Source organism: Silurus aristotelis, assembly GCF_946808225.1.
Source record: "Silurus aristotelis genome assembly, chromosome: 6".
In the NCBI taxonomy this organism is placed as follows: domain Eukaryota; kingdom Metazoa; phylum Chordata; class Actinopteri; order Siluriformes; family Siluridae; genus Silurus; species Silurus aristotelis.
The window spans coordinates 21,162,052-21,189,058 of NC_139579.1; the positions used below are offsets into that span (position 1 = coordinate 21,162,052).

General features: G+C 38.8%; 5 protein-coding genes and 1 long non-coding RNA gene across 15 annotated transcripts in view; 4 read left to right on the plus strand and 2 right to left on the minus strand.

The window, feature by feature from the left end:
- Window positions 1-4,147, plus strand: part of LOC310727994 (TATA box-binding protein-like 2) — a 39,901-nt gene extending 35,754 nt beyond the window's left edge. Inside the window, exon 9 of the mRNA XM_083545007.1 lies at window positions 3,827-4,147. The gene's annotated coding sequence lies outside the window, so the exon portion shown is untranslated. The remainder of the gene's footprint in view (window positions 1-3,826) is intronic.
- Window positions 1-9,192, minus strand: part of jmjd7 (jumonji domain containing 7) — a 59,984-nt gene extending 50,792 nt beyond the window's left edge. The window contains exon 1 of the mRNA XM_083545006.1: window positions 9,012-9,192. The gene's annotated coding sequence lies outside the window, so the exon portion shown is untranslated. The remainder of the gene's footprint in view (window positions 1-9,011) is intronic.
- On the plus strand, window positions 1-13,120 carry LOC310727991 (TATA box-binding protein-like 2). 4 transcript variants are annotated; one of them, XM_083545002.1, is made up of 9 exons: window positions 1-465; window positions 676-757; window positions 847-1,208; window positions 2,010-2,097; window positions 2,316-2,407; window positions 2,550-2,738; window positions 2,821-2,915; window positions 3,079-3,205; window positions 13,030-13,120. In XM_083545002.1, exons 2-8 carry the CDS (start codon window positions 710-712, stop codon window positions 3,153-3,155), a joined length of 951 nt encoding a protein of 316 aa, XP_083401128.1. In that variant the 5' UTR covers window positions 1-465; window positions 676-709; the 3' UTR covers window positions 3,156-3,205; window positions 13,030-13,120. The 4 variants fall into 4 exon arrangements, with proteins under 4 accessions (XP_083401128.1, XP_083401126.1, XP_083401127.1 ...); XM_083545000.1 differs by lacking the exon at window positions 13,030-13,120 and adding an exon at window positions 3,526-4,147; XM_083545001.1 differs by lacking the exon at window positions 13,030-13,120 and adding an exon at window positions 3,921-4,147.
- On the plus strand, window positions 5,639-19,198 carry LOC310727995 (TATA box-binding protein-like 2). Its single transcript, XM_083545008.1, has 9 exons — window positions 5,639-7,490; window positions 8,573-8,664; window positions 16,127-16,488; window positions 17,574-17,661; window positions 17,882-17,973; window positions 18,137-18,304; window positions 18,381-18,475; window positions 18,639-18,765; window positions 19,078-19,198. The coding sequence occupies exons 1-8, from the start codon at window positions 7,301-7,303 to the stop codon at window positions 18,713-18,715; spliced, it is 1,164 nt and encodes a 387-aa protein (XP_083401134.1). The 5' UTR covers window positions 5,639-7,300; the 3' UTR covers window positions 18,716-18,765; window positions 19,078-19,198.
- Window positions 13,830-26,970, plus strand: atg14 (autophagy related 14). Of its 7 annotated transcripts, none has more exons than XM_083544997.1 (11): window positions 13,847-14,030; window positions 20,394-20,808; window positions 21,655-21,717; window positions 21,855-21,897; window positions 22,004-22,085; window positions 23,971-24,214; window positions 24,457-24,689; window positions 24,935-25,052; window positions 25,203-25,293; window positions 25,384-25,469; window positions 26,089-26,970. In XM_083544997.1, exons 2-11 carry the CDS (start codon window positions 20,519-20,521, stop codon window positions 26,387-26,389), a joined length of 1,551 nt encoding a protein of 516 aa, XP_083401123.1. In that variant the 5' UTR covers window positions 13,847-14,030; window positions 20,394-20,518; the 3' UTR covers window positions 26,390-26,970. The 7 variants fall into 7 exon arrangements, with proteins under 7 accessions (XP_083401120.1, XP_083401123.1, XP_083401125.1 ...); XM_083544999.1 differs by having other exon boundaries at window positions 13,913-14,030; window positions 23,971-24,208; XM_083544994.1 differs by having other exon boundaries at window positions 13,830-14,030; window positions 23,971-24,208; window positions 25,203-25,469.
- LOC310727996 lies at window positions 19,203-19,875 on the minus strand. Its single transcript, XR_014534160.1, has 2 exons — window positions 19,408-19,875; window positions 19,203-19,371 (listed from the first exon to the last, which is right to left on the minus strand). It is a non-coding gene; the product is annotated as an uncharacterized lncRNA (long non-coding RNA).
- Window positions 26,971-27,007: the final 37 nt, after the last annotated feature.

The following is a 27,007-nucleotide window of genomic DNA, read 5'->3' on the forward strand; positions in this document are numbered from 1 at the left end:
TCTGTGTGAGCTGTTATTATAGAAAACAATAATGTATTCGTTATGCGCATTGATATTTGTTTGTTATATTACAGCCAAAACTACTTTGTTATTTGGAAATAATGAAGATTTTATGACGGATCAGATTAGAGCATTAACCTGTGCACGTAATATTGTTTTGAAAGCAAACAGAAGTGTTTCCGGTCTGTTACAATTGAACGCTTTTAGTTTATTGCAGTAGAAATGTCAATTCATGCGTCTTTCCTGAGCCTGCTGATCAAATACAGTTATTATTGCTGGTGAAGAGATAAACAGTTTTGTTGTGCGAGGTGACCCTGTCCGGGATACACGTGGGGACATGAATAACTTTAATTATAATGATTAGCGGATCACTTCCGGTCATGCGCAAAAGACTTTAAAAAAAAAAAAAAAAAGATTTCATTTATCATTAATAAAACGTCTCCCTCTTCTGGACGGAGAAAAATCGTGAGGAACGTCTTTTTTTTTGTTTTGTTTTTTACTCCAGATGATTCACTAAGCGTTTGGTTGTCGCGTTAAATGTATTAATCACAATTAATTTTAGACCCAATTAGTGAATCTGCGCAGTGCTGTTCATTTATTAACTTAAAAACAATCCAGCTTTGTTTTAGATAGTTTCCAATTTGCACAACGCGGCTATCTGCTTCACTTTTTTGGGTTCATTCACAATCCCTAATGGGTCTGGAGAGAAATGGATGAAGATGCATCGCTTGAGACCTACTTTGACCAGTCAATTGCTGTATGTCAAGATCTTGTGGTGCATAAAGAAATGGTTTGCATCTTCTTAAAAAAAAATGCTTACTCTAAATGATTGCCCACTTCCACCAGGGTTCTTCAGAGTACATGTTTGGAGGGGATTTGGAAGGCCCACCACAGCTTCAGGATGCCTCTTTCCTCTCCTCTTCCATCTCCAACCAACAGAAAGATGAGGATGATGATCTGGACCTGAGCTTTCTACCTGATGAGCTAAACGTTCAGGATGAAGGGGGAGAGAACACAGGAGTGGGTCTTACAGAGGACAGTGGTGTTTATCTGGACTGTTCAACTGCAAGACCTCCTGAAGCAGACACTGAGGTTAATATGAGGCAGCCTGCAGCCTCCCCCTTCTGCAACCTCCCCATGACCCCCATGACACCCATGACCCCAGTGGCTCCTGTGGCAGAAAGTTCAGGAATCATCCCACAATTACAGTAAGATATTTTTTTGGAACAACAGATATCCGTTCAACAGTTTTAAAACTATGAAATGATGCTTCTACTTCACTGCAGTAAACAGTCTGAAACAAAGATATTGCATTGTTGTAGTACTTGTGGTAATGCTGTATTTGTCTTTTACCTTAGAAAATAAATGCAGTGATATTTAATACTTCAGGTACATACCAAAAACAGAACAGAACAGTAAATATAAGGTTAAGGTGCACAGCTTTGCTACATGCACTTCTGCATGTAAAATGACAGCAGATTTGATATCACATCAGTTTATCAGTTTTATAGTATGTCAGTTGCCCAGTCTTTATATTAAAGTCTACAGTACATGAGGACAACATGATTACTGGTCAAGAGAGGAAACACATTTTGTGTCCCTTTGCTGTTGTTGCTCACTCAACACAAAATGTTCTTTCATAATTCGCTTGTAGTAGCTTTTTCCACCAGAGTAAGTAAAATTTCAAGATCTTACATTCAGCAGCTTTAAATATGGAGGAATGTTCTATATTTGGCTGTAAAGAAGCAAATGGCTTGTGGTCTGTAAGGGTAAACAGGAGAATGCAGGGTGTGCTTGGCACTGGTATGGGACAGCGATGCTTTTTCTTTTTGCATTTTTTTTTGCAATTTTTTTTTTCATTTTTCTAACTGTATTTTAAACTTTGTCATGTTTCTGACGTGCCCTTCTAGTTTCCTGGTATTTGAACATGTATCAGTGGGCTGTGTGCTTAAATTTAAATAGAATGCTAGATTTTGTTCACACATTAATCTGTATTTGGTTGTGTACAGGAATATAGTGTCCACAGTAAACCTGGCATGTCCTCTAGACCTGAAAGCCATTGCCCTTCAAGCTCGAAATGCTGAGTACAATCCAAAGGTATGTCTAATTTAAATTTGTGACACAGGGGCTGCATGTCATTAGATTTCTTTTGTGGTGCCTTCAGCTTTCATTCCCTGATGAATCTGAGATTAAAGAGAGGAAAAAACGTGTTTCATAGGCAAGAATATTTTGCAATAGCGAAATGTAAATGTTATAAACACATTGAAGATGCTGCCTTCAGTATTGCCAGCTCTTCCAATCATGCTCTTCTATAGCGCTTTGCTGCTGTAATTATGCGGATCCGTGAACCCAGGACCACTGCCCTTATCTTCAGCTCAGGAAAAATGGTCTGCACTGGCGCAAAGAGGTTAGCAAGTTTTATCTCCAAAATCATGTATATTAAATGCAGTATTTGGCTGTGTGAAATTATGGTGCAGTTTAGTTAGTTGTTTATGTGGAGTCTGATACTTAATGCTCTGTTCCAATGCACTATTTATTGTTTGATTAAGGTTTATCTTCTTTCCCACCAGTGAGGAGCAGTCTCGCCTTGCTGCAAGGAAGTATGCCCGGGTGGTACAGAAGCTTGGCTTCCCAGCCAAATTTCTTGACTTCAAGATCCAGAACATGGTCGGCAGTTGTGATGTGTGTTTCCCCATACGGTTGGAAGGCCTGGTTCTGACTCACCAACAGTTCAGCAGGTTTGTCCAAATAACTGGTCATGTTTTAAATCTTAATGCAATTTCATTTTTGTATGGTAACTATAATATGTTATTGTTCAAGCTATGAACCTGAATTGTTTCCTGGTTTGATCTACCGAATGGTGAAGCCACGGATTGTCCTCCTGATATTTGTGTCTGGAAAGGTTGTTCTTACAGGTACAGTGTGGTCCTCTATTTATAATCATGTTTAGCTTTGATCATTCTATTTATCCTTTAAATAAATTTGTAGAGCACATTTCCCAAATAGACCTCAACATTTAATTGCAAAAGCATCAATCAAAAAGTTTTTTGTTTGTTTGTTTTCTCTTTGTAAATCTAGGTGCAAAAGATCGCTCTGAAATATATGAAGCTTTTGAGAATATCTACCCAATTCTGAAAGGATTCAGGAAACAGTGAAAAACGAGCACTTCTACTTTTTATTGAGTTCTGATATGTCAATATATAAGGTGACTGTTTAGAAATCTAATTTTATTAAAAGTGATTCTTTAGGTTTTAGCTTGAAACAAACCTTTGTTAATGGATATTTAATTTGCAAACATTGTGCATGCTATTTAGATGTGTTTGTCACTGTGATTACTATTTGAGTGGTGAGAGGTAAATGTTTTGTTAATATATTTTTCTACATAGTAAACTGAACTCTAAAGGCCTTATTTTTTGAGAACTGGTTCTGATTTTCATACTGGAAAAATGTTACAATAATTCATGTTGTTTCAGAGCCTCTGCGCATGTCGTGTTTGTTCGTCTAATGTTGCCTTGTTTTTCACAGCTTGTTCTCTAAGCCCACCGACGCCCAGTTCAATGAAAGAATGCTCCTCTAGCATTTTCTCCCAAGTTAGCAATATGAAAACAGTTTCTTTTTCATGCATCATTTAAAAAAAATCCCAAAACAATAATTTTTGCTAGATTTACTAATCGTGTTCATTCCACGTGGTCTAATTGAGACATTTTAACACACTTGAAAACTTGATGATAGTTCTACACAATATGGCACAAAATGATAATCAGATTAAAATTTGAGCCGCCGCTTAACCGTTTTACAAAGTTGGAAGCAAATAATTGTGTCGGAGGTCTCTGTATGATGTAGCATTACAAATATAATCCCTTAAGTGGAACCAGGAGACCCAAGCCTGTTCCAACAAGACAATACTCCTGTTTACGCAGCAAGATTCATGTTGATGTTTGCCAAGGTTGGAGTGGGAAAACCTGAGTGTCCTGCACACAGCCCTGACCCTGAACCCGGAGGCACTTGAGCACTGACTACCCTCAGGGTGAACTGGAATGCTGTATGCACCCTAGTGCCTGATGTCTCTGATTCCTTCAGAAACACTACCTTTCAGAAGAGTTGTGTTAATTATAACAGCAAAATAAAAGACTCTCTAAATCTTGAATGGGATTCTCAAAAAACATTTACATGGGGTCAATGTACAGGTTTTTACCATGGTGAAATTTAGCCATATAGTGCATTATTATTGACCTTGACTTTTGGCATAACTGCACACTTGTTTTTCATGGAAAATATAAGAAAGGCAAAACTAATGAATTTCTTTGCTATCCACTGAAATAAATTAAAGTTTGAAAGTGATAAGTAAAAAAGAGGTAATCGATCATTTAAATATAGATGTGTTAAACAACTTAGAACATGGCACCTCACATGGGGATACCCAGGGCTCAAAGAAAGAGTAGCCAGTCAAAGCTTTTAATTGGATAATCAAGGTACCAGGGAACATCTGGGTAAAGAAATAAATAATTAAAAAATGCCAGTCACATGCTCCAATATTTGTAATCATTTAAAAATAGGGTTTAAATGCTCTAAAACGTAAATGTGATGTAAAGAAAGCTAAACTTCATCTTTTGAATGTTAAAACAATTTTTTTTTTGTTCCAAGTTGCCTGCTCTCCAGTCCATATTCTCTGCTGTGTTTCATATTGTGACTTTATTGTTTACATTCTCTATTCTGTCAGAGTCCCGGCCAGGTTTTGAGCGGGGTCGCGGCTAAACTTGTGCGCACGCGCGCTGACTGCAGGGCTTGTACACACGTGACTTGTACATAAACAAAGTGAGTCACGTGGTAAGGGCAAGGTGTACTGTCCTCTATATACGTCCTCTGTATATTTTGACAGCAAGCTAAACTCCACCCTCATCAAATCACAGACACGATATGCCTCTTTTCAAGCTTTAATAAGGATAGGTAAAACTGGGAGATAAAGAAAGAAAACAATAAATAATAAAATCCACTTTCAATATACACACAAACACTTACAATATCCTATGCGATATCCCTCTATATCGATTTACCAGGTATATAATAGTAAACAAAGGAACATTGCAACTCTCTTTCCCATGTAAAAAGGCAGCTGATATAAAGAAACCTATGAAAGAATGACAAATCCAACAAATAATCAAATATTATGAATGCTACATGAATAAGAAACAATAAACATACCGACGAAGCTACCAAAGGCCATGGAGGAATGCAGATTGTCGCCGATTCAGAACCTAGAGAAGCGCTGTGATCCCAGTTTCTTGCTCAATATAGATGTACTCATACTAGAAACGTCTGGTCGCACCTCAACATCACTTGTAGGATTTATGAGCTCAAAAATGTCCTTTTCTGGGGGCTAGAGGAATCCGTCAGAAATGTGGGTCCCAATAACCATGGGCTGCTCGCGAGATGTGCTGCAGGAAAGGGCCTTGTGGCTATGTCTGCGGGATTTTGGTCAGTTCGTAAATAACACAATTGTTCAGGCCGACTGGATCTTCTTATCCTCAAGACTCTGTTGTTGACAAAGACATAGACGCGTCTATGTCTATGTCAACAACAGAGTCTTGACATAGACATAGACGTGTCTGGTCTGGTTGTTTATGTACCCTAATAGCAAGAGCGTTCTGTGTTCGCTTTAGCAAACATACTGCTGCTTCTACACTAGGAAAAGACTTTAACTGATTGTCGACATAGAAATCACGCTGCACAAACTGTTACACTTCAGGATCATGATCGTGTCCTTCTAAGTGGACAGATTTTCTCAGTCCATAAATAGCTACGGCTGGTGACAGGCTATTTCCAAAGACATGTACCTTCATGCGGTAATCCACAATATTCTTGGTGAAGTTATTGTCTTGGAATCATAAAAATCTCAGAAAGTTCCTGTCTTCCTCTTTGACAAGAAAACATAAAACATCTGTTGGATGTCTGCAGATATGGCAACTGACTCTCTGCGAAATCGCATGAGTACACCCAGGAGAGAATTGTTGAGGTCTGGTCCTGTTAACAGCACAACATTGAGGGAGATGCCTCCATATTGGGCACTAAAATCAAATACCACCCTGATCTGTCCAGGTTTCTTTGGATGGTAAACACCAAAAAGTGGAAGATACCACCGTTCTTCTTCTTCTCCAAGAGGAGGAGCTACCTCTGCATGTCCGTTCTCGAAGATCTTTTCCATTAAGGAAATAAAGTGTTCTCTCATCTGTGGTTTTCTCTCAAAATTGCGCAAAAGTGATGCGAGGCGTTTCATTGCTTGTGGCTTATTGTCAGGAAGATGTTGTCGTGGATTTTTAAATGGCAGTGGTGCTACCCAACTGTTGTTCTCAATTTTCTTAAACCCTTTCTCCATAATGTTCAAAAACAGTTAGTCTTCAATAGACAGAGCCACTTTGTCATCATCTTTCATAAGCTCGAACACTGTGTCGCCCAAACAGTTTATTTTATGTGCTGAAACAAGTTTAAATGAATCATTGTATCTGTCTTTCACCTGTATGATGTTAGGACATGGCTCAAAAAGTGAAGGTCGTCCATTATCCAATGTCTTGGTATAAAGTGTGCTAACTGTGAGTGGCTTATGGATATTTCCAAGGCAGACATTGCCTACAATGACCCATCCTAAATCAAGTTTTTGAGCATATGGCAGGTCATGTGGGCCATTGATTAGTTTACGCACCTTATGCAGACTGAGAACATCCCGTCCAAGGAGAAGAATGATGTGAGCATCTGGATCGATTTCTGGGATAAGGGGTGCTACTGATCTAAGATGTGGATAGTAGAGTGCAGCAGAAGCTGAAGGGATCTCAGATCGGTTATTAGGAATCTCATTACATTCGATCAGATCTGGAAGTGGGAGGCTAATCTGTCCATCCATGGATTCAATATGAAAGCCACTGGCTCATCTTCCTGTTGTTTCCGTAACGCCAGCACAGGTTCTTAGTGAATATGGTGAACTAGAGCTTTGGATGTCAAACATATCAAACAACTCCGAACGAGCCAATGATCTGTTACTTTGGTCATCAATTATTGCAAAGTTTAACTGCTTTATCACGGCACCCACCAGGATAGATCTTGGCAAGGCAGATTTTAGAACATGACCTGTTAGTTAAGGCGCCACCACAGACTTGAGTGCAATGAGCTGAGATGTCGAGATCTCTCTCCCCGCCATACTCTGGATGGGGGCTTGTGTCCTTATTTGAAAGTGAGGGATCATGATGAAGAGCGGTATGATGTTTTTCGCTACCACATTCTGTGAATTTGACATTTGCAGTTTCTAGCAATGTGTGATAAAGACATGCAACATCTGAAGCAAATTCCATTCTCTTTTAAGAATGCTCTACGTTCTTCAAGAGGCTTTTCCTTGAAGATATGGCACTTGCAAAGAGGATGTGTCTTTCTGTGTATGGGACAAAACTTATCACAATCATTGCCTTTGTTGAAGGGTCTGTCTACATCAGAGGTGACAACAGGTAACACATCAGTTTTATGTACTGAAATCTCCATCTGTTATTGTTGTTTCCATGAGGTTAGCCCAGGAAGAGCATCTGCATGTACGGTGAATTTGAAACTTGGGTCACTCCTGATCCTAGCCTGTCGACTAATAAAATCCACAAACACTTCAAATGGAGGAAATGGAACAACGTGTTTTAGTTTATAGTCAGAGCCAACAGATAACCACCTATTTTGAAGTCCATAAGGAAGTTTTTCAACTACAGGGTTTATGCTACGAGCAGTGTCGAGTACTGAAAGTCCAGGCAGGTCTCCATCATCCTTGGCTGGCTGTTACTCCATAAGCAAGTCACTTAAGTCTCTTAGTTTAGCATAGTCTTTGTTATTTTGGGAAACCTCTAAAGGCGTTTGAATAGTAAATTCTAAATCACCTCAGTTGAGCCATAACATTCCTCCAGTCTAGCCCAAATCAAATTCAACCCTCTCTCCGGTTTATTCGTATTCACAGTTCGAATTCAAATGGCATGTTCTGCAGACTCCCTCCCAAGCCACTTGACAAGAAGGTCAATTTCTTCACTGAATGCAAAGTCTAAATCTCGGATAGCGTTCTTAAAAGAACTGCGCCATGACCTGTAGCTTTCCGGTTGATCATTGAATTTTAGTAGCCCTGTTGAGATAAGTTTACTGCGTGCTAGGTAACGCACAAAGTCATTCATATTAGAATTATTATGTACATAAGCAGCAGCAGTTGCATATGCGGAGGGAGTGTTGCCTGCTGGATAAAGTACTGATGCGTTAGGTGATAATGGCCGGTTGGTGTGACCTGTTTGGTCGTCTGAAAACGGTTCTACCCCAGGCATTGAAATAGATGGGCTATTTGATTTTGCTTGTTGCTTGACATAATCATTAGTGCATTGTGCTGCATCCATTTGAGTATGATCTTGCAAGAGTCTACAGCGTTATCTTTTACTTTAATTTTCAACAGCAGCTTCAAGTGCATCAGCCTTTGCTACAGCTGCAGCAGCTTCTTTCTCTTGCTTTAACATGTCTATAGAAGCTTCTAGACGAGCCTTTTCTATTTTTATCTTTATTTCTTTTTCAGCAAACGATAGACGTGCCTTTGCAGCTTCTGCCTCTGCACGTGCTAACGCTGCAGCAGAATGTTGCGTGGTGGCACAAGACCTGGTCTTCCAGGTTGGTTAACGTTTCTCTGACATAGTTTGGCGAAAATAAGATTACTTGTGTAGAATCCGTTCGAACTGCGATGTCCTGCCCGACAGAGCCGTCGTTTTACTGTACTGTCCTCTATATACGTCCTCTGTATATTTCGACAGCAAGCTAAACCCCACCTTCATCAAATCACAGACACGATATTCCTCTTTTCAAGCTTTAATAAGGATGGGTAAAACTGGGAGATAAAGAAAGAAAACAATAAATAATAAAATCCACTTTCAAAAAACACACAAATAAACACTTATAAATGCTATATCCCTCCATATCGATTTACCAGGCATATAATAGTAAGCAAATACTAATAATACTATTTTTATTAATGCCTTTCTACTGTAACATGCACAATACATGTGCAATGATCTTATCACCGTCCATGATAGGAGCTTCTTCTAGTTCAGTTTGTAATGGCAAATTAGACTTTTGTTCTCGTTACCGCCACCTAGTGGACATAATTGTGTTTTGCATTAGGGATGTATGGTACCACCTATTCGTTTATTTATTTTATTTATTTTTTTCGATTCAATAGCAAGTAATACTAATAAAGAATCAACCAGATATCTCAGGTCTTTGTTGCTAATTTCAAACCCGCCAATCTGGGACTATTAATATAAGATTGAGCCAATGCAATTCATTTTTTTGCATTATATTTATATTTTTTTATGCCAATGAGTTTGTTGTTGCGTTAAGTTTGTTGAGATCTGTGTGTTGTGGTGGACAGTGGGCTACATTTTCCATTATTTCAGTTACCTTGAAGGATTCAATCTTAACCAGTCCAGTCAAGACCTGCCTGGAACTACTTTAGCTGTGCATTAACGAAAAAATAATTACACTTCTTAGACCTTCTGTCAACCAAACTTAACAAAGTATTGCTCAGCGACGCGGTATAAACTTTGTTAAACAACAAGAAGTTTTTAAACCCTTTACATTTAGTCATATATTATTTGACGCATCAGCCACAAAACCTCCTCCATGTAAGCTGCGTCTTTTCTGTGAGCCTGCTGATCAAATACGGTTATTATTGCTGGTAAAGTGATAAACAGTTGTGTTGTGCGAGGTGACCCTGTCCATGATACACGAGGAACAAAAATAACTTTAATAATAATGATTAGCCGATCACTTCCGGTCATGCGCAAAAGACTTTTAAAAAAAGATTTCAGTTGTAATAAATAAAACGTCTCTCTGTTCTGGACGGAGAAAAATCGTGAGGAACCAACCTTTTTTTTTGTTTACTCCAGATGATTCACTAAGCGTTTGGTTGTCGCGTTAAATGTATTAAATGTAATTGCTGGTCAAAGTAGGTCTCTTCTAATTGCTGTTAAGATCTTGTGGTGCATAAAAAAATGGTTTGCATCTTCTTAAAAAAAAATGCATACTCTAAATCAGACCTGGGCAAACTACGGCCCGTGGGCCACATCCGTCCCTTTGTACGTCCCTGTCCGGCCCGCGTGAGGCCCCCAATCATAATTTACAGGGATGCACCGAAAATTCGACCACCCGAAATTTTCGCCCGCAATGCCTAAATCACCGAAACAACACGGCAGAAAAACAATTGTAATGACGCAATAAAAAAGCGCAGCCAGCACACGGTTATCTGGATAAGAGCCAACATGTCTGCGGTGTGCGGAGAGCGATTTGCAAAACATGCAATGCTAAAATTTCAAGAGGGGGTGTATCTGCAAATAGTTTCTCCAAGTCGGGTTTAATTTATCACCTGAAATCCAAACATCCCGATTGCCATTCTAAATATGAGAAGAACGCGGCAAAGAAAAGTAGTCAATCCGAGTCTGTAGTGGACGTTTTTGAAAAGGCAGGAAAGTTTTCCAGTGATGGTGCCAAGGCAAAAGGCATACCACAAAAATTGATGCAATTCATTGCCTTAGATCAGTGGTCTCTAGTGGCTCGACGGGTTGATCTTTGAAACATTCCCCGTGGATCCCGAAAATAATAATTATTATAATATAATATTATGTATTACACGGTTTTTCTTAATGCTGTAGATTAGAACCTTCCATTCACTTGAATGGGCTTCCAAAGGTTCGGCGGTCAATTATTTTTGTTTAACAGACCCGTTGCTAATAATAATTGACCGCTGCCTGTCTGTCAATACTATGAATGGTAACAAATTAATAACAATAATTTATAATAAATAAAACACTTTTGTAATTGATTTATTCTTTGAATTGCAATGCATTGATTTTAGTGAGGTTAGTACTCATTTATAGCCATAAATGCAATGGTTCTAAAAATTGACAATCTTTTCTTTTGGTGTTTCGGTTTTGGCCTTGGTTTCCTCATTTTTGGTTTTTGGTTTCAGCCAAGAATTTTCATTTCGGTGCATCCCTAAAATATTATCGTTCGTGTGGCCCTCTTACACAATTCAGGTTTCTCATGTGGCCCCTTGTAAAAATTATTTGCCCACCCCTGCTCTAAATGGTTGCCCACTTCCACCAGGGTTCTTCTGAGTACATGTTTGGAGGGGATTTGGAAGGCCCACCACATCTTCAGGATCCCTCTTTGTTGTGTTTTATGCAATTCCTTGCGCTACCGCTAGAGACGCTGGATAGAAAAAGCATAGAAGAAGAACTGTGAGCTAGGCGGGAATTCGTGAAGTTGCTGTTTAAAATAAAATGTAAAGTTTGGAATACTTGCCGTCTTGCTTTTGCCTACGGATCTTACACTCTTTCCTCTCCTCTTCCATCTCCAACCAACAGAAAGATGAGGATGATGATCTGGGCCTGAGCTTTCTACCTGATGAGCTAGACGTTCAGGATGAAGGGGAAGAGAACACAGTAATGGGTCTTACAGAGGACAGTAGTGTTTATCTGGACTGTTCAACTGCAAGACCTCCTGAAGCAGACACTGAGGTTAATAGCCTGCAGCCTCCCCCTTCTGCTTCCTCCCCATGACACCCATGACCCCAGTGGCTCCTGTGGCAGAAAGTTCAGGAATCATCCCACAATTACAATAAGATATTTTTTTGGAATAACAGATATCTGTTCAACAGTTTTAAAACTATGAAATGATGCTTCTACTTCACTGCAGTAAGCAGTCTGAAACAAAGATATTACATTCAGCATCTTTAAATATGGAGGAATGTTCTATATTTGGCTGTAAAGAAGAAAATGGCTTGTGGTCTGTAAGGGTAAACAGGAGAATACAGGATGTGCTTGGCACTGGTATGGGACAGCGATGCATTTATTTATTTATTTTTTGCATTTTTCTAACTGTATTTTAAACTTTGTCATGTTTCTGACGTGCCCTTCTAGTTTCCTGGTATTTGAACATGTATCGGTAGGCTGTGTGCAATCTGCTCTGTTTTGACTGTTAATTGGGTTATCTTCTTTCCCACCAGTGAGGAGCAGTCTCGCCTTGCTGCAAGGAAGTATGTACGGGCAATACAGCCAAATTTCTTGACTTCAAGATCCAGAACATGGTCGGCAGTTGTGATGTGTCATGGTGTGGGCATGTATGGCTGCCAATGGAACTGGTTCTCTTGTATTTATTGATGATGTGACTGCTGACAAAAGCAGCAGAATGAATTTAGAAATGTTTTGGGCAATATTATCTGCTCATATTCAGCCAAATGCTTCAGAACTCATTGGACAGCACTTCACAGTGCAGATGGACAATGACCCAAAGCATACTGCAAAAGCAACCAAAGAGTTTTTTAAGGGATAAAAGTGGAATGTTATGCAATGGCCAAGTCAATTACCTGACCTGAATCCGATTGAGCATGCATTTTACTTGCTGAAAACAAAACTGAAGGGAAAATGCCCCAAGAACAAGCAGGAACTGAAGAAAGTTGCAGTAGAGGCCTGGCAGAGCATCACCAGGGATGAAACCCAGCGTCTGGTGATGTCTATGCGTTCCAGACTTCAGGCTGTAATTGACTGTAAAGGATTTGCAACCAAGTATTAAAAAAGTGAAAGTTTGATTTATGATTATTATTCTGTCCCATTACTTTTGGTCCCTTAAAAAGTGGGAGGCACATATGCAAACTGTTGTAATTCCTACACCGTTCCCCGGCTTTGGATGTAAATGCCCTCAAATTAAAGCTGACAGTCTGTAGTCAAAGCACAACTTGTGCTTCTTTTCATTTCAAATCCATTGTGGTGGTGTATGGAGCCAAAAATGTTAGAATTGTGTCGATGTCCCAATATTTATGACTGTATGTGCTTGGTTTTTTTTTTCTACACAATTAAACATTTGAATGAACATCTTCTGAGAGGGGTGATTCCATACTTTTTGCCAGGGGTTGTATAATCCCTTGAGTGTAACCAGGAGGCCCAAACCTGTTCCAACGAGACAATACTCCTGTTTACGCAGCGAGATCCATGTTGATGTTTGCCAAGGTTGGAGTGGGAAAACCTGAGTGTCCTGCACACAGCCCTGACCCTGAGCCCGGAGGCACTTGAGCACTGACTACCCTCAGGGTGAACTGGAATGCTGTATGCACCCTAGTGCCTGATGTCCCTGATTCCTTAAGCAACACTACCTTTAAAAAGAGTTGTGTTAATTATAACAGCAAAATAAAAGACTCTCTAAATCTTGAATGGGATTCTCAAAAAGCATTTACATGGGGTCAATGTACAGGTTTTTACCAAAGTGAAATTTAGCCATATAGTGTATTATTATTGAGCTTAACTTTTGGCATAACTGCACACTTGTTTTTTATGGAAAATATAAAAAAAGGCAAGATCAATGAATTTCTTTGCTATTCACTAAAATAAATTAAGGTTTGAGAGTAAAAAGTAAATATAAGGCAAACAATCATTTAAATATAGATGTGTTAAACAACTTAGAACATGGCACCTCACATGGGGATACCCAGGGCTCAAAGAAAGAGTAGCCAGTCAAAGCTTTTAATTGGATAATCAAGGTAACAGGGAACATCCGAGTAAAGAAATAAATCATATAAAATGCCAGTCACATGCTCCAATATTTGTAATCATTTAAAAATAGGGTTTAAATGCTCTAAAACGTAAATGTGATGTAAAGAAAGCTAAAATTCATATTTTGAACTAAAAAAATTTTTTTATTTTTTTGTTCCAAGTTGCCTGCTCTCTAGTCCATATTCTCTGCTGTGTTTCATATTGTAAATTTATTGTTTACATTCTCCATTTTGGTCGGCCACATTTTGAGCGGGGTCGCGGCTAAACTTGTGCGCACGCGCGCTGACTGCAGGGCTAGTACACAAGTGACTTGTACGTAAACAAAGTGAGTCACGTGGTAAGGGCTAGGGGAGAACCGCAGCAGCTCCTGGGTTGACTGTTGTGCTGCTGTGACGTGTTGCGTTGAGTAGCGTAGACCAACTAGTGTTTTGTGTAGTTCTGTTGAGGCAGCCATAAGTTCCAGCTTCAGCGTCTGTAGCAGAGAATAAATCGAAGACGACGTGAACCGCGCTTTCACGGCACTGCAGATATGGTACTAACTCATTCAAGTAAAGCTGTGGAAGACATGATAAAGTATAAGACACATACATAATCTGAACGGTTGATGAAAAAAAGCATCTCAGTTTATTTCTATTTATTGTCACATGCACGATCAATAATTTAAAAAAGATTAATAAATCTATGCAAAATAATTCTTACAGTTAAAATCATTTGGAACAACCAAATGATCAATCACATGATTTAATGGATGACATCAGACATACAGTGTACTGCCATTAGGAGATATAAATTTAACAGATAATTGAGGCAAATGGTTACAGGACACAATCTGAACATGCTTTAAGCTGTTGTTAATTCATGTTTTAACATTACACACTCACCTCGAGCTTCTTCTGGGAAGTCTCTCAAACTATTTCTTACTTCTTCCATAGCCTTAATTCATATCATGCTGCCCAAAGCTAACATCAAATATTATCGTCAAAGCAGACAACTCATAATAAACAGAACCATGCACAGGCTAAAAAAAAAAATAATAGAAACTCACTGTAATAACCATAATACTATTTTTATTATTGCCTTTCTACTGTTACATGCACAATACATATGCAATGATCTTATCACCGTCCATGATAGGAGCTTCTTCTAGTTCAGTTTGTAATGGCAAATTAGACTTTTGTTCTCGTTACCTCCACCTAGTGGACATAATTGTGTTTTGCATTAGGGATGAATGGTACCACCTATTCGTTTATTTATTTTATTATTCTTTTCGATTCAATAGCAAGTAATACTAATAAAGTATCAACTAGATATCTCAGGTCTTTGTTGCTAATTCCAAAGCGCCATTCTGGGACTATTAATATAAGATGGAGCCAATGCAATTCATTTTTTTGCATTATATTTATATTTTTTATGCCATTGAGTTTGTTGTTGCGTTGAGTTTGTTGAGATCTGTGTGTTGTGGTGGACAGTGGGCTACATTTTCCTTTATTTCAGTTACCTTAAAGGATTCAATCTTAACCGGTCCAGTCAAGACCTGCCTGGAACTACTTTAGCTGTGCATTAACGAAAAAATAATTACAGTTCTTAGACCTTCTGTCAACCAAACTTAACAAAGTATTGCTCAGCGATGCGGTATAAACTTTGTTAAACAACAAGAAGTTTTTAAACCCTTTAGATTTAGTCATATATTAAATTGGCGCATCAGCCACAAAACCTCTGTGAGCTGTTATTATAGAAAACATTAATATTTGTTTGTTATATTACAGCCAAAACTACTTTGTTATTTGGAAATAATGAAGATTTTATGACGAATCAGATTAGAGCATTAACTTATGCACGAAATATTGTTTTGAAAGCAAACAGAAGTGTTTCTGGTCTGTTACAATTGAACGCTTTTAGTTTATTGCAATAGAAATGTCAATCCATGCGTCTTTTCTGTGAGCCTGCTGATCAAATATGGTTATTATTGCTGGTGAAGTGATAAACAGTTGTGTTGTGCGAGGTGACCCTGTCCGGGATACACGTGGGGACATGAATAACTTTAATAATAATGATTAGCCGATCACTTCTGGTCATGCGCAAAAGACTTTTAAAAAAAGATTTCAGTTATAATTAATAAAACGTCTCTCTGTTCTGGACAGAGGAAAATCGTGAGGAACCAACCGGTTATTTTTATTTTTTTTACTCCAGATGATTCACTAAGAGTTTGGTTGTCGCGTTAAATGTATTAGTAGAAATAAAGTTTTAGTGAATTAGTGAATCTGCGCAAGTGCTGTTCATTTATCAACTTAAAAACAATCCAGCTTTGTTTTAGATAGTTTCCAATTTGCACAACGCGACTATCTGCTTCACTTTTTTGGGTTCATTCACAATCCCTAATGGGTCTGGAGAGAAATAGATGAAGATGCATTGCTTGAGACCTACTTTGACCAGTCAATTGCTGTATGTTAAGATCTAGTGGTGCATAAAGAAATGGTTTGCATCTTCTTTAAAAAAAATACATTCTCTAAATGATTGCCCACTTCCACCAGGGTTCTTCTGAGTACATGTTTAGAGGGGATTTGGAAGGCCCACCACATCTTCAGGTTCCCTCTTTCCTCTCCTCTTCCATCTCCAACCAACAGAAAGATGAGGATGATGATCTGGACCTGAGCTTTCTACCTAATGAGCTAAACGTTCAGGATGAAGGGGGAGAGAACACAGGAGTGGGTCTTACAGAGGACAGTGGTGTTTATCTGGACTGTTTAACTGCAAGACCTCCTGAAGCAGACACTGAGGTTAATAAGAGGCAGCCTGCAGCCTCCCCCTTCTGCAACCTCCCCATGACCCCCATGACAGCCATTACCCCAGTGGCTCCTGTGGCAGAAAGTTCAGAAATCATCCCACAATTACAGTAAGATATTTTTTTGGAACAACAGATATCCGTTCAACAGTTTTAAAACTATGAAATGATGCTTCTACTTCACTGCAGTAAACAGTCTGAAACAAAGATATTGCATTGTTGTAGTACTTGTGGTAATGCTGTATTTGTTTTTTACCTTAGAAAATAAATGCAGTGATATTTAATACTTACTTCAGGTACATACCAAGAACATGACAGAACAGTAAATATATGTTAAGGTGCACAGCTTTGCCACATGCACTTCTGCATGTAAAATGACAGCAGATTTGATATCACATCAGTTTATCAGTTTTATAGTTTGTCAGTTGCCCAGTCTTTATATTAAAGTCTACAGTACATGAGGACAACATGATTACTGGTCAAGAGAGGAAATAAATTGTTTGTGTCCCTTTGCTGTTGTTGCTCACTCCAAAAATTCTAGGAAATTCATTCATATTCAGGTCTGTTGGGTCAGAATTAGAAAGAATACATCAAAAGTCTACACAATAATTTTATATATATTTTTAATCTGACGTGTATAACACAAATAATATCCCAAAGGTCCTCAGTCATAAATACCTTCCAAACCCCATACTTCTATATTCAATAGTATATCAGTACACCTTTGCCAGCCTATTAAGTCATCCTTTTACTGTGCATTAACATTATATTTTATCTGTGTTGTAGCTGTAAATTATGACTGAATTTAAATTTGATTTAGAGTTATGAAGTTAATTGGTCAACGAAGCACAATCCATTTTACAAAATGTTCTTCCATAATTCGCTTGTAGTAGCTTTTTCCACCAGGGTGTGCTTGGCACTGGTATAGGACAGCGATGCATTTTTTGTATTTTTGTATTTTTTGCATTTTTCTAACTGTATTTTAAACTTTGTCATGTTTCTGACGTGCCCTTCTAGATTCCTGGTATTTGAACATGTATCAGTAGGCTGTGTGCAATCTGCTCTGTTTTGACTGTTAATTGGGTTATTTTACCTAAATTAAATTAAAAATCTTTTAATTAAATTTAAATTTTACTTAAATTTAAATAGAATGCTAGATTTTGTTCACATATTAATCTGTATTTGGTTGTGTACAGGAATATAGTGTCCACAGTAAACCTGGCATGTCCTCTAAACCTGAAAGCCATTGCCCTTCAAGGTCGAAATGCTGAGTACAATCCAAAGGTATGTCTAATTTAAATTTGTGACAGAGGGGCTACATGTCATTAGATTTCTTTTGTAGTGCCTTTAGCTTTCATTCCCTGATGAATCTGAGATCAAAGAGAGAAAAATAAACGTGTTTCATAGGCAAGAATATTTTGCAATAGCAAAATGTAAATGTAATAAACACATTAAAGATGCCGCCTTCAGTATTGCCAGCTCTTCCAATCATGCTCTTCTATAGCGCTTTGCTGCTGTAATTATGCGGATCCGTGAACCCAGGACCACTGCCCTTATCTTCAGCTCAGGAAAAATGGTCTGCACTGGCGCAAAGAGGTTAGCAAGTTTTATCTCCAAAATCATGTATATTAAATGCAGTAATTGGCTGTGTGAAATTATGGTGCAGTTTAGTTAGTTGTTTATGTGGAGTCTGATACTGAATGCTCTGTTCCAATGCACTATTTATTGTTTGATTAAGGTTTATCTTATTTCCCACCAGTGAGGAGCAGTCTCGACTTGCTGCAAGGAAGTATGCCCGGGCGATACAGAAGCTTGGCTTCCCAGCCAAATTTCTTGACTTCAAGATCCAGAACATGGTCGGCAGTTGTGATGTGTGTTTCCCCATACGGTTGGAAGACCTGGTTCTGACTCACCAACAGTTCAGCAGGTTTGTCCAAATAACTGGTCATGTTTTAAATCTTAATGCAATTTCATTTTTGTATGGTAACTATGATATGTTCAAGCTATGAACCTGAATTGTTTCCTGGTTTGATATACCGAATGGCGAAGCCACGGATTGTCCTCAAGATATTTGAGTCTGGAAAGGTTGTTCTTACAGGTACAGTGTGGTCCTCTATTTATAATCATGTTTAGCTTTGATCATTCTATTTATCCTTTAAATAAAATTGTAGAGCACATTTCCCAAATAGACCTCAACATTTAATTGCAAAAGCATCAATCAAAAAGTTTTTTGTTTGTTTGTTTTCTCTTTGTAAATCTAGGTGCAAAAGATCGCTCTGAAATATATGAAGCTTTTGAAAATATCTACCCAATTCTGAAAGGATTCAGGAAACAGTGAAAGACAAGCACTTCTACTTTTTATTGAGTTCTGATATGTCAATATATAAGGTGACTGTTTAGAAATCTGATTTTATTGAAAGTGATTCTTTAGGCTTTAGCTTGAATCAAACCTTTGGTAATGGATATTTAATTTGCAAACATTGTGCATGCTATTTAGATGTGTTTCTGTCACTGTGATTACTATTTGAGTGGTAAGAGGTAAATGTTTTGTTAATATATTTTTCTACATAGTAAACTGAACTCTAAAGGTCGGATTTTCTGAGAACTGGTTTTGATTTTCATACTGGAAAAATGTTACAATAATTCATGTTGTTTCAGAGCCTCTGCGCATGTCGTCTAATGTTGCCTTGTTTTTCACAGCTTGTTCTCTAGGCCCACCAACGTCCAGTTCTATGAAAGAATGCTCCTCTAGCATTTTCTCTCAAGTTAGCAATATGAAAACAGTTTTTCTTTTTCATGCATCATTTAAAAAAATCCCAAAACAATACATTTTTGCTAGATTTACTAATCGTGGTCATACCATGTGGTCTAATTGAGACATTTTAACACACTTGATGATAGTTCTACACAAAATGGCACAAAATGGTAACAATGGTACCAAACACATAATTGTGTCGGACGTCTCTGTATGATGTAGCATTACAAATATAATCCCTTAAGTGGAACCAGGAGGCCCAAACCTGTTCCAACAAGACAATACTCCTGTTTACGCAGCGAGATCCATGTTGATGTTTGCCAAGGTTGGAGTGGGAAAAGCTGAGTGTCCTGCACACAGCTCTGACCCTGAGCCGAGAGGCACTTGAGAACTGACTAACCTTTAGGGTGAACTGGAATGCTGTATGCACCCTAGTGCCTGATGTCCCTGATTCCTTCAGCAACACTACCTTTAAGAAGAGTTGTGTTAATTATAACAGCATAATAAAAGACTCTCTAAATCTTGAATATGATTCTCAAAAAGCATTTACATGGGGTCAATGTACAGGTTTTTACCAAAGTGAAATTTAGCCATATAGTGTATTATTATTGAGCTTGACTTTTGGCATAACTGCACACTTGTTTTTCATGGAAAATATAAGAAAGGCAAGACCAATGAATTTCTTTGCTATTCACTAAAATAAATTAAGGTTTGAGAGTAAAAAGTAAATATGAGGCAATCGATCATTTATATATAGATAGGGATACCCAGGGCTCAAAGAAAGAGTAGCCATTTAGAGCTTTTAATTGGATAATCAAGGTAACAGGGAACATCTGAGTAAAGAAATAAATAATTAAAAAATGCCAGTCACATGCTCCAATATTTGTAATCATTTAAAAATAGGGTTTAAATGCTCTAAAACGTAAATGTGATGTAAAGAAAGCTAAACTTCATCTTTTGAACTTTAAAACAATTTTTTGTTGTTCCAAGTTGCCTGCTCTCCAGTCCATATTCTCTGCTGTGTTTCATATTGTGACTTTATTGTTTACATTCTCCATTCTGTGAGAGTCCCGGCCAGGTTTTGAGAGGGGTCGCGGCTAAACTTGTGCGCACGCGCGCTGACTGCAGGGCCTGTACACACGTGACTTGTACATAAACAAAGTGAGTCACGTGGTAACGGCTAGGGGAGAAGCGCAGCAGCTCCTGGGTTTAGTTGTTGTGTTGCTGTGACGTGTTGCGTTGAGTAGCGTAGACCAACTAGTGTTTCGTTAAGGCAGCCATGAGTTCCAGCTTCAGCGTCTGTAGCTGAGAATGAAGTCGAAGACGACGTGAACCGCGCTTTCACATCACGGTAGCACGGCACTGCAGCGTGGAAGCACCGGCGCTATGGCATGTCCCCCGGAGAGCGAAGTGCGGGTGGTCGGGCCCTGTGAGTCGGCCACTGAGGGGGCGAGAGCGCAGGCCCGAGCAACAAGACGACCGGATCAGCCTCTTCAGCCGGGGGCCGTGATCGTCTCTCCGGCCACAATGATGGTGGAGTCGGTGGACGATGCGGAGGGACTGTACGTAGCTGTGGAGAGATGTCCTCTGTGTAACACTGCGAGACGCAGGCTGACCTGTGCCCGGTGTATCCGAGCTGGAGACTTTGTCCACTTCGACGGCAAAAATCCTGAAAGGTGTGTTCTGGTGTATTCCTTCACCTTTGAAACAAACAGACAGCCAAAAATAGCTGTTTTTTTTATTATTGTATCACCAGGACCCGGTTATCAGGAGCTTAGCTTTACAGTGTTATTTGCTAGCTCATGCTAACGACGAAGCGAAACAACAATGACGTTTCTGGCTGCCCCTCGGTTTATTAGGCTTTAACAATGCACTTAATACAATAATGAATTCTTATTACCTGTCTGAAATGTAAAAATGAACTTTATACTGTATTGTCAGGCTGCATTATCTTGACTCAGTTACTACCTAACCAGGTTAGCTGAGTCATAAAGTTAGCCGAGGATTTCATGTTGAAATATTTTCTTGTTTGACTGCCCACGTCTGCCTTTCGTGCATTAATTTAACTGAATGCTTAATATAAACTATAGAATAGAAATAAAAGTATAATATTAAGTCCTGGTCTTAGTTCATGCACGAATAAACAATAGGGAGACAGATTTGATTAATCCGCAAAGGAAATTGTAATGTTCATAGACGTAAATCTGATTACAAGCAAAATATTGAAGACTGTACAGGTTGGTTTTAATAAAAAGATTACAATGAGAAAGAGGGTAAAATTATAAAAAATAAAAAAAAATATGCACTGTTTATTATAGTGCAGTCAGGTGGGAATCTAAGAACTGCACATTAATGTGCATTAAGAAAGTAAAAAATTATGCATAATAATAATAATTCGACACAAAGTTTGTTTCTGTGGTTGAGCAGGCATATTTTCTATCTTTGTGTCTTAACTCTTATGATTCAGTTTTTAATCATTAATGGAGAATAAAAGCAGATCAAATTAAAACTTGTGTTTTCAGATACACAGAGAAACTGGAACGCCTTCAGAAAATAAAAAAGGAAAATGAGATTATTCAGCAAAGGTAATGTTTCTGAGTCTCCTTGAGCCCATATGTTGTTTATTATACATTACATGTTTCAGGGGTGGTGTTGATGCATGTTGGACAATTTATGGTGTGTAAGTTCTGTTTTTTGTTTGTTTGTTTTTTTATACATGCAGAGTAATTAAAACCATGGACAAGAAGGTTCAAGCAGACCAGCTTGTACGTTTCACCAGAAATGTTTTTCTTTTTTTATACATATTTACAGATAATATTTATATATGTTTTTTAAACCTCACTCAACCAGTTGTGATTTTGTTCATGGCAGAAGTGGAAGATTATGTCATGTAAGATGAAGATTGAGCAACTAAAAGAGGCAATCTGCAGTGGGAATGAAGAAGTGAAGAGTGGTGAGTGATTTATTTTCCCTTCCAAATATTCTTGGTGTTGAATATTTTATATATATATATATATATATATATATATATATATATATATATATATATATATATATATATATATATATATATATACAGTGGGTACGGAAAGTATTCAGACCCCCTTAAATTTTTCACTTTTTGTTATATTGCAGCCATTTGCTAAAATCATTTAAGTTCATTTATTTTCCTCATGAATGTACACATAGCACCCCATACTGACAGAAAAACACAGAATTGTTGACCTTTTTGCAGATTTATTAAAAAAGAAAAACTGAAATATCACATGGTCCTAAGTATTCAGACCCTTTGCTGTGACACTCGTATATTTAACTCAGGTGCTCTCCATTTCTTCTGATCATCCTTGAGATGGTTCTACACCTTCATTTGAGTCCAGAAATTTTTGATTATACTGATTGGATTCGATTAGGAAAGCCACACACCTGTTTATATAAGACCTTACAGATCACAATGCATGTCAGAGCAAATGAGAATCATTAAGGTCAAAGGAACTGCCTGAAGAGCTCAGAGACAGAATTGTGGCAAGGCACAGATCTTGCCAAGGTTCCAAAAAAATTTTTGCTGCACTTAAGGTTCCTAAGAGCACAGTGGCCTCCATAATCCTCAAATGGAAGACGTTTGGGACGATCAGAACCATTCCTAGAGGCCAAACTGAGCTATCGGGGGAGAAGAGCCTTGGTGAGAGAGGTAAAGAAGAACCCAAAGATCACTGTGGCTGAGCTCCAGAGATGCAGTCGGGAGATGGGAGAAAGTTGTAGAAAGTCAACCATCACTGCAGCCCTCCACTAGTCGGGGCTTTATGGCAGAGTGGCCTGACGGAAGCCTCTCCTCAGTGTAAGACACATGAAAGCCCGCATGGAGTTCTCCAAGATGGTGAGAAATAAGATTCTCTGGTCTGATGAGACCAAGATAGAACTTTTTGGCCTTAATTCTAAGCGGTATGTGTGGAGAAAACCAGGCACTTCTCATCACCTGTCCAGTACAGTCTCAACAATGAAGCATGGTGGTGGCAGCATCATGCTGTAGGGGTGTTTTTCAGCTGCAGGGACAGGACGACTGGTTGCAATCAAGGGAAAGATGAATGCGGCCAAGCACAGGGATATCCTGGACGAAAACCTTCTCCAGAGTGCTTTGGACCTCAGACTGGGCTGAAGGTTTACCTTCCAACAAGACAATGACCCTAAGCACACAGCTAAAATAACGATGGAGTGGCTTCACAACAACTCTGTGACTGTTCTTAAATGGCCCAGCCAGAGCCCTGACTTAAACCCAATTGAGCATCTCTGGAGAGACCTAAAAATAGCTGTCCACCAACGTTTATCGTCCAACCTGACAGAACTGGAGAGGACCTGCAAGGAGGAATGGCAGAGGATCCCCAAATTCAGGTGTGAAAGACTTGTTGCATCTTTCCCAAAAAGACTCCTGGCTGTATTAGATCAAAAGGGGGCTTCTACTAAATACTGAGCAAAGGGTCTGAATACTTAGGACCATGTGATATTTTAGTTTTTCTTTTTTAATTAATCTGCAACAGTGTCAACAATTCTGTGTTTTTCTGTCAATATAGGGTGCTATGTGTACATTAATGAGGAAAATAAATGAACTTAAATGATTTTAGCAAATGGCTGCAAAATAAAAAAGATTGAAAAATTTAAGGGGGTCTGAATACTTTCCGTACCCACTGTGTGTGTATATATATATATATATATCGCCAATCAGAACCATAAATTCCACCCAGCTTAGAAGTCTTGTGTTGATCAGGGTGTTGTTGTTTTTTTTTTTTTTTTTTTGGCAGGCACCACAATGACTTATTTTTTCCCCCCTGTCTCTCTTTCTTAAGGTAAAGATGTGTTACTTCGCTCTCAGGAAGAAGGTCAAAGACTGCAGCGTCGTGCGAGTCGCCACCAAGAGAAGAGGGATAAGATCGAGCGTCATAACCGTCGCCTGAGTGAACTGTTAGAGAAAAGAAATAAAGAGCTGCAGAGCAGACTGGAGGCTCTGGCTGAGGTACGACGGGGTCACATCTGGGAACTCACCACCTACATCTTCCCCACACAGGAGGAGAAGCAGGGCAGCAGGTTTGAGTAATGAACTTTATTCTAATTCTTTGTCTGTGTTTTTTTATTTTTTTATTTTGACCGACTATAAAAGCTCCACTGCTGGCACAAAATTAGCTTAGGCGTTTACCTTGCAGTAGAGGAATGCGATACTTCTCCACCCAAAAAAGTTGTGCCTGAAGTGGATCGTTATGTTTTCAGTGTCCTGGCAGTAGCAAGCATCGACTTTATGCTTAGGAGACTTTTTAACTGGAGTTTCTGCTTTCCAGAGACCCGGCAGAAACTGCTGTAGCGGAGTACGACTTTGCTCTCACGTCCAGCACTGTAAGCGAGTTAGCTGAGGCCCGACGAACAACCTACATGTCTGGTCGTTGGATCTGGGACGATCAGAATGGAGAAACAAGCATCAGCATCACAGGGCCCCATGTCACACTACCCAGTAATGGAGACTGCTCAGCCTACTATAACTGGGTTGAAGAGAAAAGCACTAATCCTGGCCCAGGTATATTTTCTACTTACTGCTCTCATTACAATTCCAGAACCAGCTCTTGCTGCTGTAACTCAGATTGTTTAGCCATGTTTGTTTGCAATGGTTAGCAGATGATAATTGTGTTTTGATGCACAAAATAATCTTACATTTATCCAGTGTCTTCTAGTTGAGGCTCAACGTTTATATAATGTCCATAATTTATAAATGTATATTTGTGATGTTATTGGCTGAAATTTCTTTTTGTATATAATATATAGAGCTAGACCACATCACTCCGGCACACACGATTAGCGCAGCCCTCTGCTATGCTACTCAACTTGTTAACATTCTTTCCCATATTTTGGATGTCAATCTGCCCAAGAAGTTGTGTAACAGGTAACATCATTTCCAGAGTTCAGCTTGATCACTAAAATTTTGAATGCTTGTTATACAGATTGTTGTCTTTTTTTTATGAGAAGTAATTTTCTTATGCCTAAAGATCACTTCCAGAAAGTTGCTGATGAATTTCCTGGTCTCTTTTTACAGTGAATTCTGTGGTGATAATTTGAGTCGCTACAGATTTACTCGTGCTGTTAACAAACTCAACACCAACATCTTGCATCTCTGCTTTTCCCAGGTGAAGCATGCACAATTATACTCTGAAAACGCTAACAATTGCTTTGACATTCTTATGATACCTGTTTTCTGTATCAATCTGTCCTCACAGCATGTAGACAGCGAGCTACTCCATCCACACCACACACTGAGGAATATCATGTTTCTGGTCTCGCCTGAGAACAAGAACCTTGGCAGGTAAGAATGAATATTTTGACTAGGGGAAAAGTCTTAATGCAGTCACAACGCCACAGTTATACCACCACAAACTCTGAACACACGCTACCATGTGTGATTGATGTGCTGATCCATCACCCAATTATCATCTGCCCACTGGTGGTCCAGTGTCGGTTCATTTATGTTGTTTGTTTGTGTACGACTGGACTCATCATACGATGTACCAGATCTGAGTTTTCTGTGGTCCTAAACCATTGACCAACACATTATACAGACACATGAACATGATTTAAAACATTCTAAAAGGGTCAAGTACTGTATATTTCAATTCCAGGGCAAACTTTTGCTACATCAAGCACTGGGGAAAATGGTAGTGAAATACTGATGTCTTTTTCAGCACCTTCAGTTCAAGCCATCTCAGGTTTATTGTGAGCCTTGATAAGCAGTGTTTAGTTTTAAAATGAAATGTAAAATTAATACTTGTTTATACCTTCTGCATGCAGAACGTTAGTGTTTTTATTATTACAAATTTAAATGTCATGAATGGATCCCTGAATGTCTAAACCTTTTTGAAATGCCTTTGCCATTAGCATTACTAATCTGTGTATGATGCACAATGTGTTTCATGCCCTTTGCACAGGACTGGACCTTTTGAAGTAAGTGCAGACTTGGAGGACTCTATGGAATTTCTGGAGCCTGAGTTATCGTGTGCTGCAGAGGAGAGTGGAGATGAAGCAGTAACAGATGATGAGACAGATTTGGGCACAGACTGGGAAACTGTCCCTAGCCCCCGATTTTGTGACATCCCTTCTCAGCCTATGGAGCTGTCTCAGAGCACAGCCATGCAGGTCTCACAGCCAGCAGGAAACGCAGGAGGCATGATCTCCTCTGCTGCTGCCTCAGTCACCTCTTGGTTTCGTGCCTACACCGGCCAGCGCTGAGGCCAGGCTCGAATGTTTAGACTGCTGTAGCTATGCAAACAAACTATTTGTCTCTCAATCTTTTCTCAAATCTTATTAGCAAAAGTGGTTTTGTGACCGTCACTTGATTGCATGTCAAGAAGGAGTCTGTGAAAGGGAGGAAAATAATGGCATTTGTAATGTTTAAAAAAAGTAGAAATAGAATCTGGTGAAATGTTTTGTTCTAAAGAAAACGCCTGACCTTTTGTAGCTCATGCACACTGTAGGATGCCCACCCTATCCATTCAGCAACGTTTCCTTTTAACTTGGATATATTAGGGTGAAATAACAATAATCCTTTAGGAAGAAGGTTCTTTATGAATTAATAGCATGATGCACTGTTTCACTTTAATGGGCTTGAAGGAAACATTTTGTTTATTGACGATTACACCAATCCAGAATACCGTTTTAAAACAATCAGACTCAGTACTGGTGTTCTACAGAGTAAATGCTGCTTCAGGTTGCTCAAAGTGCACCTTTTCACCAGCTATTTAAAACCCCTGTTTCTATCTTGGAAATGTGTTGTGTTTCAGTTTATGAATAAACAACTGATTTGTACTTAATTTTTTTGATTGTCTTCAGGTCAAACACTAGCATTAT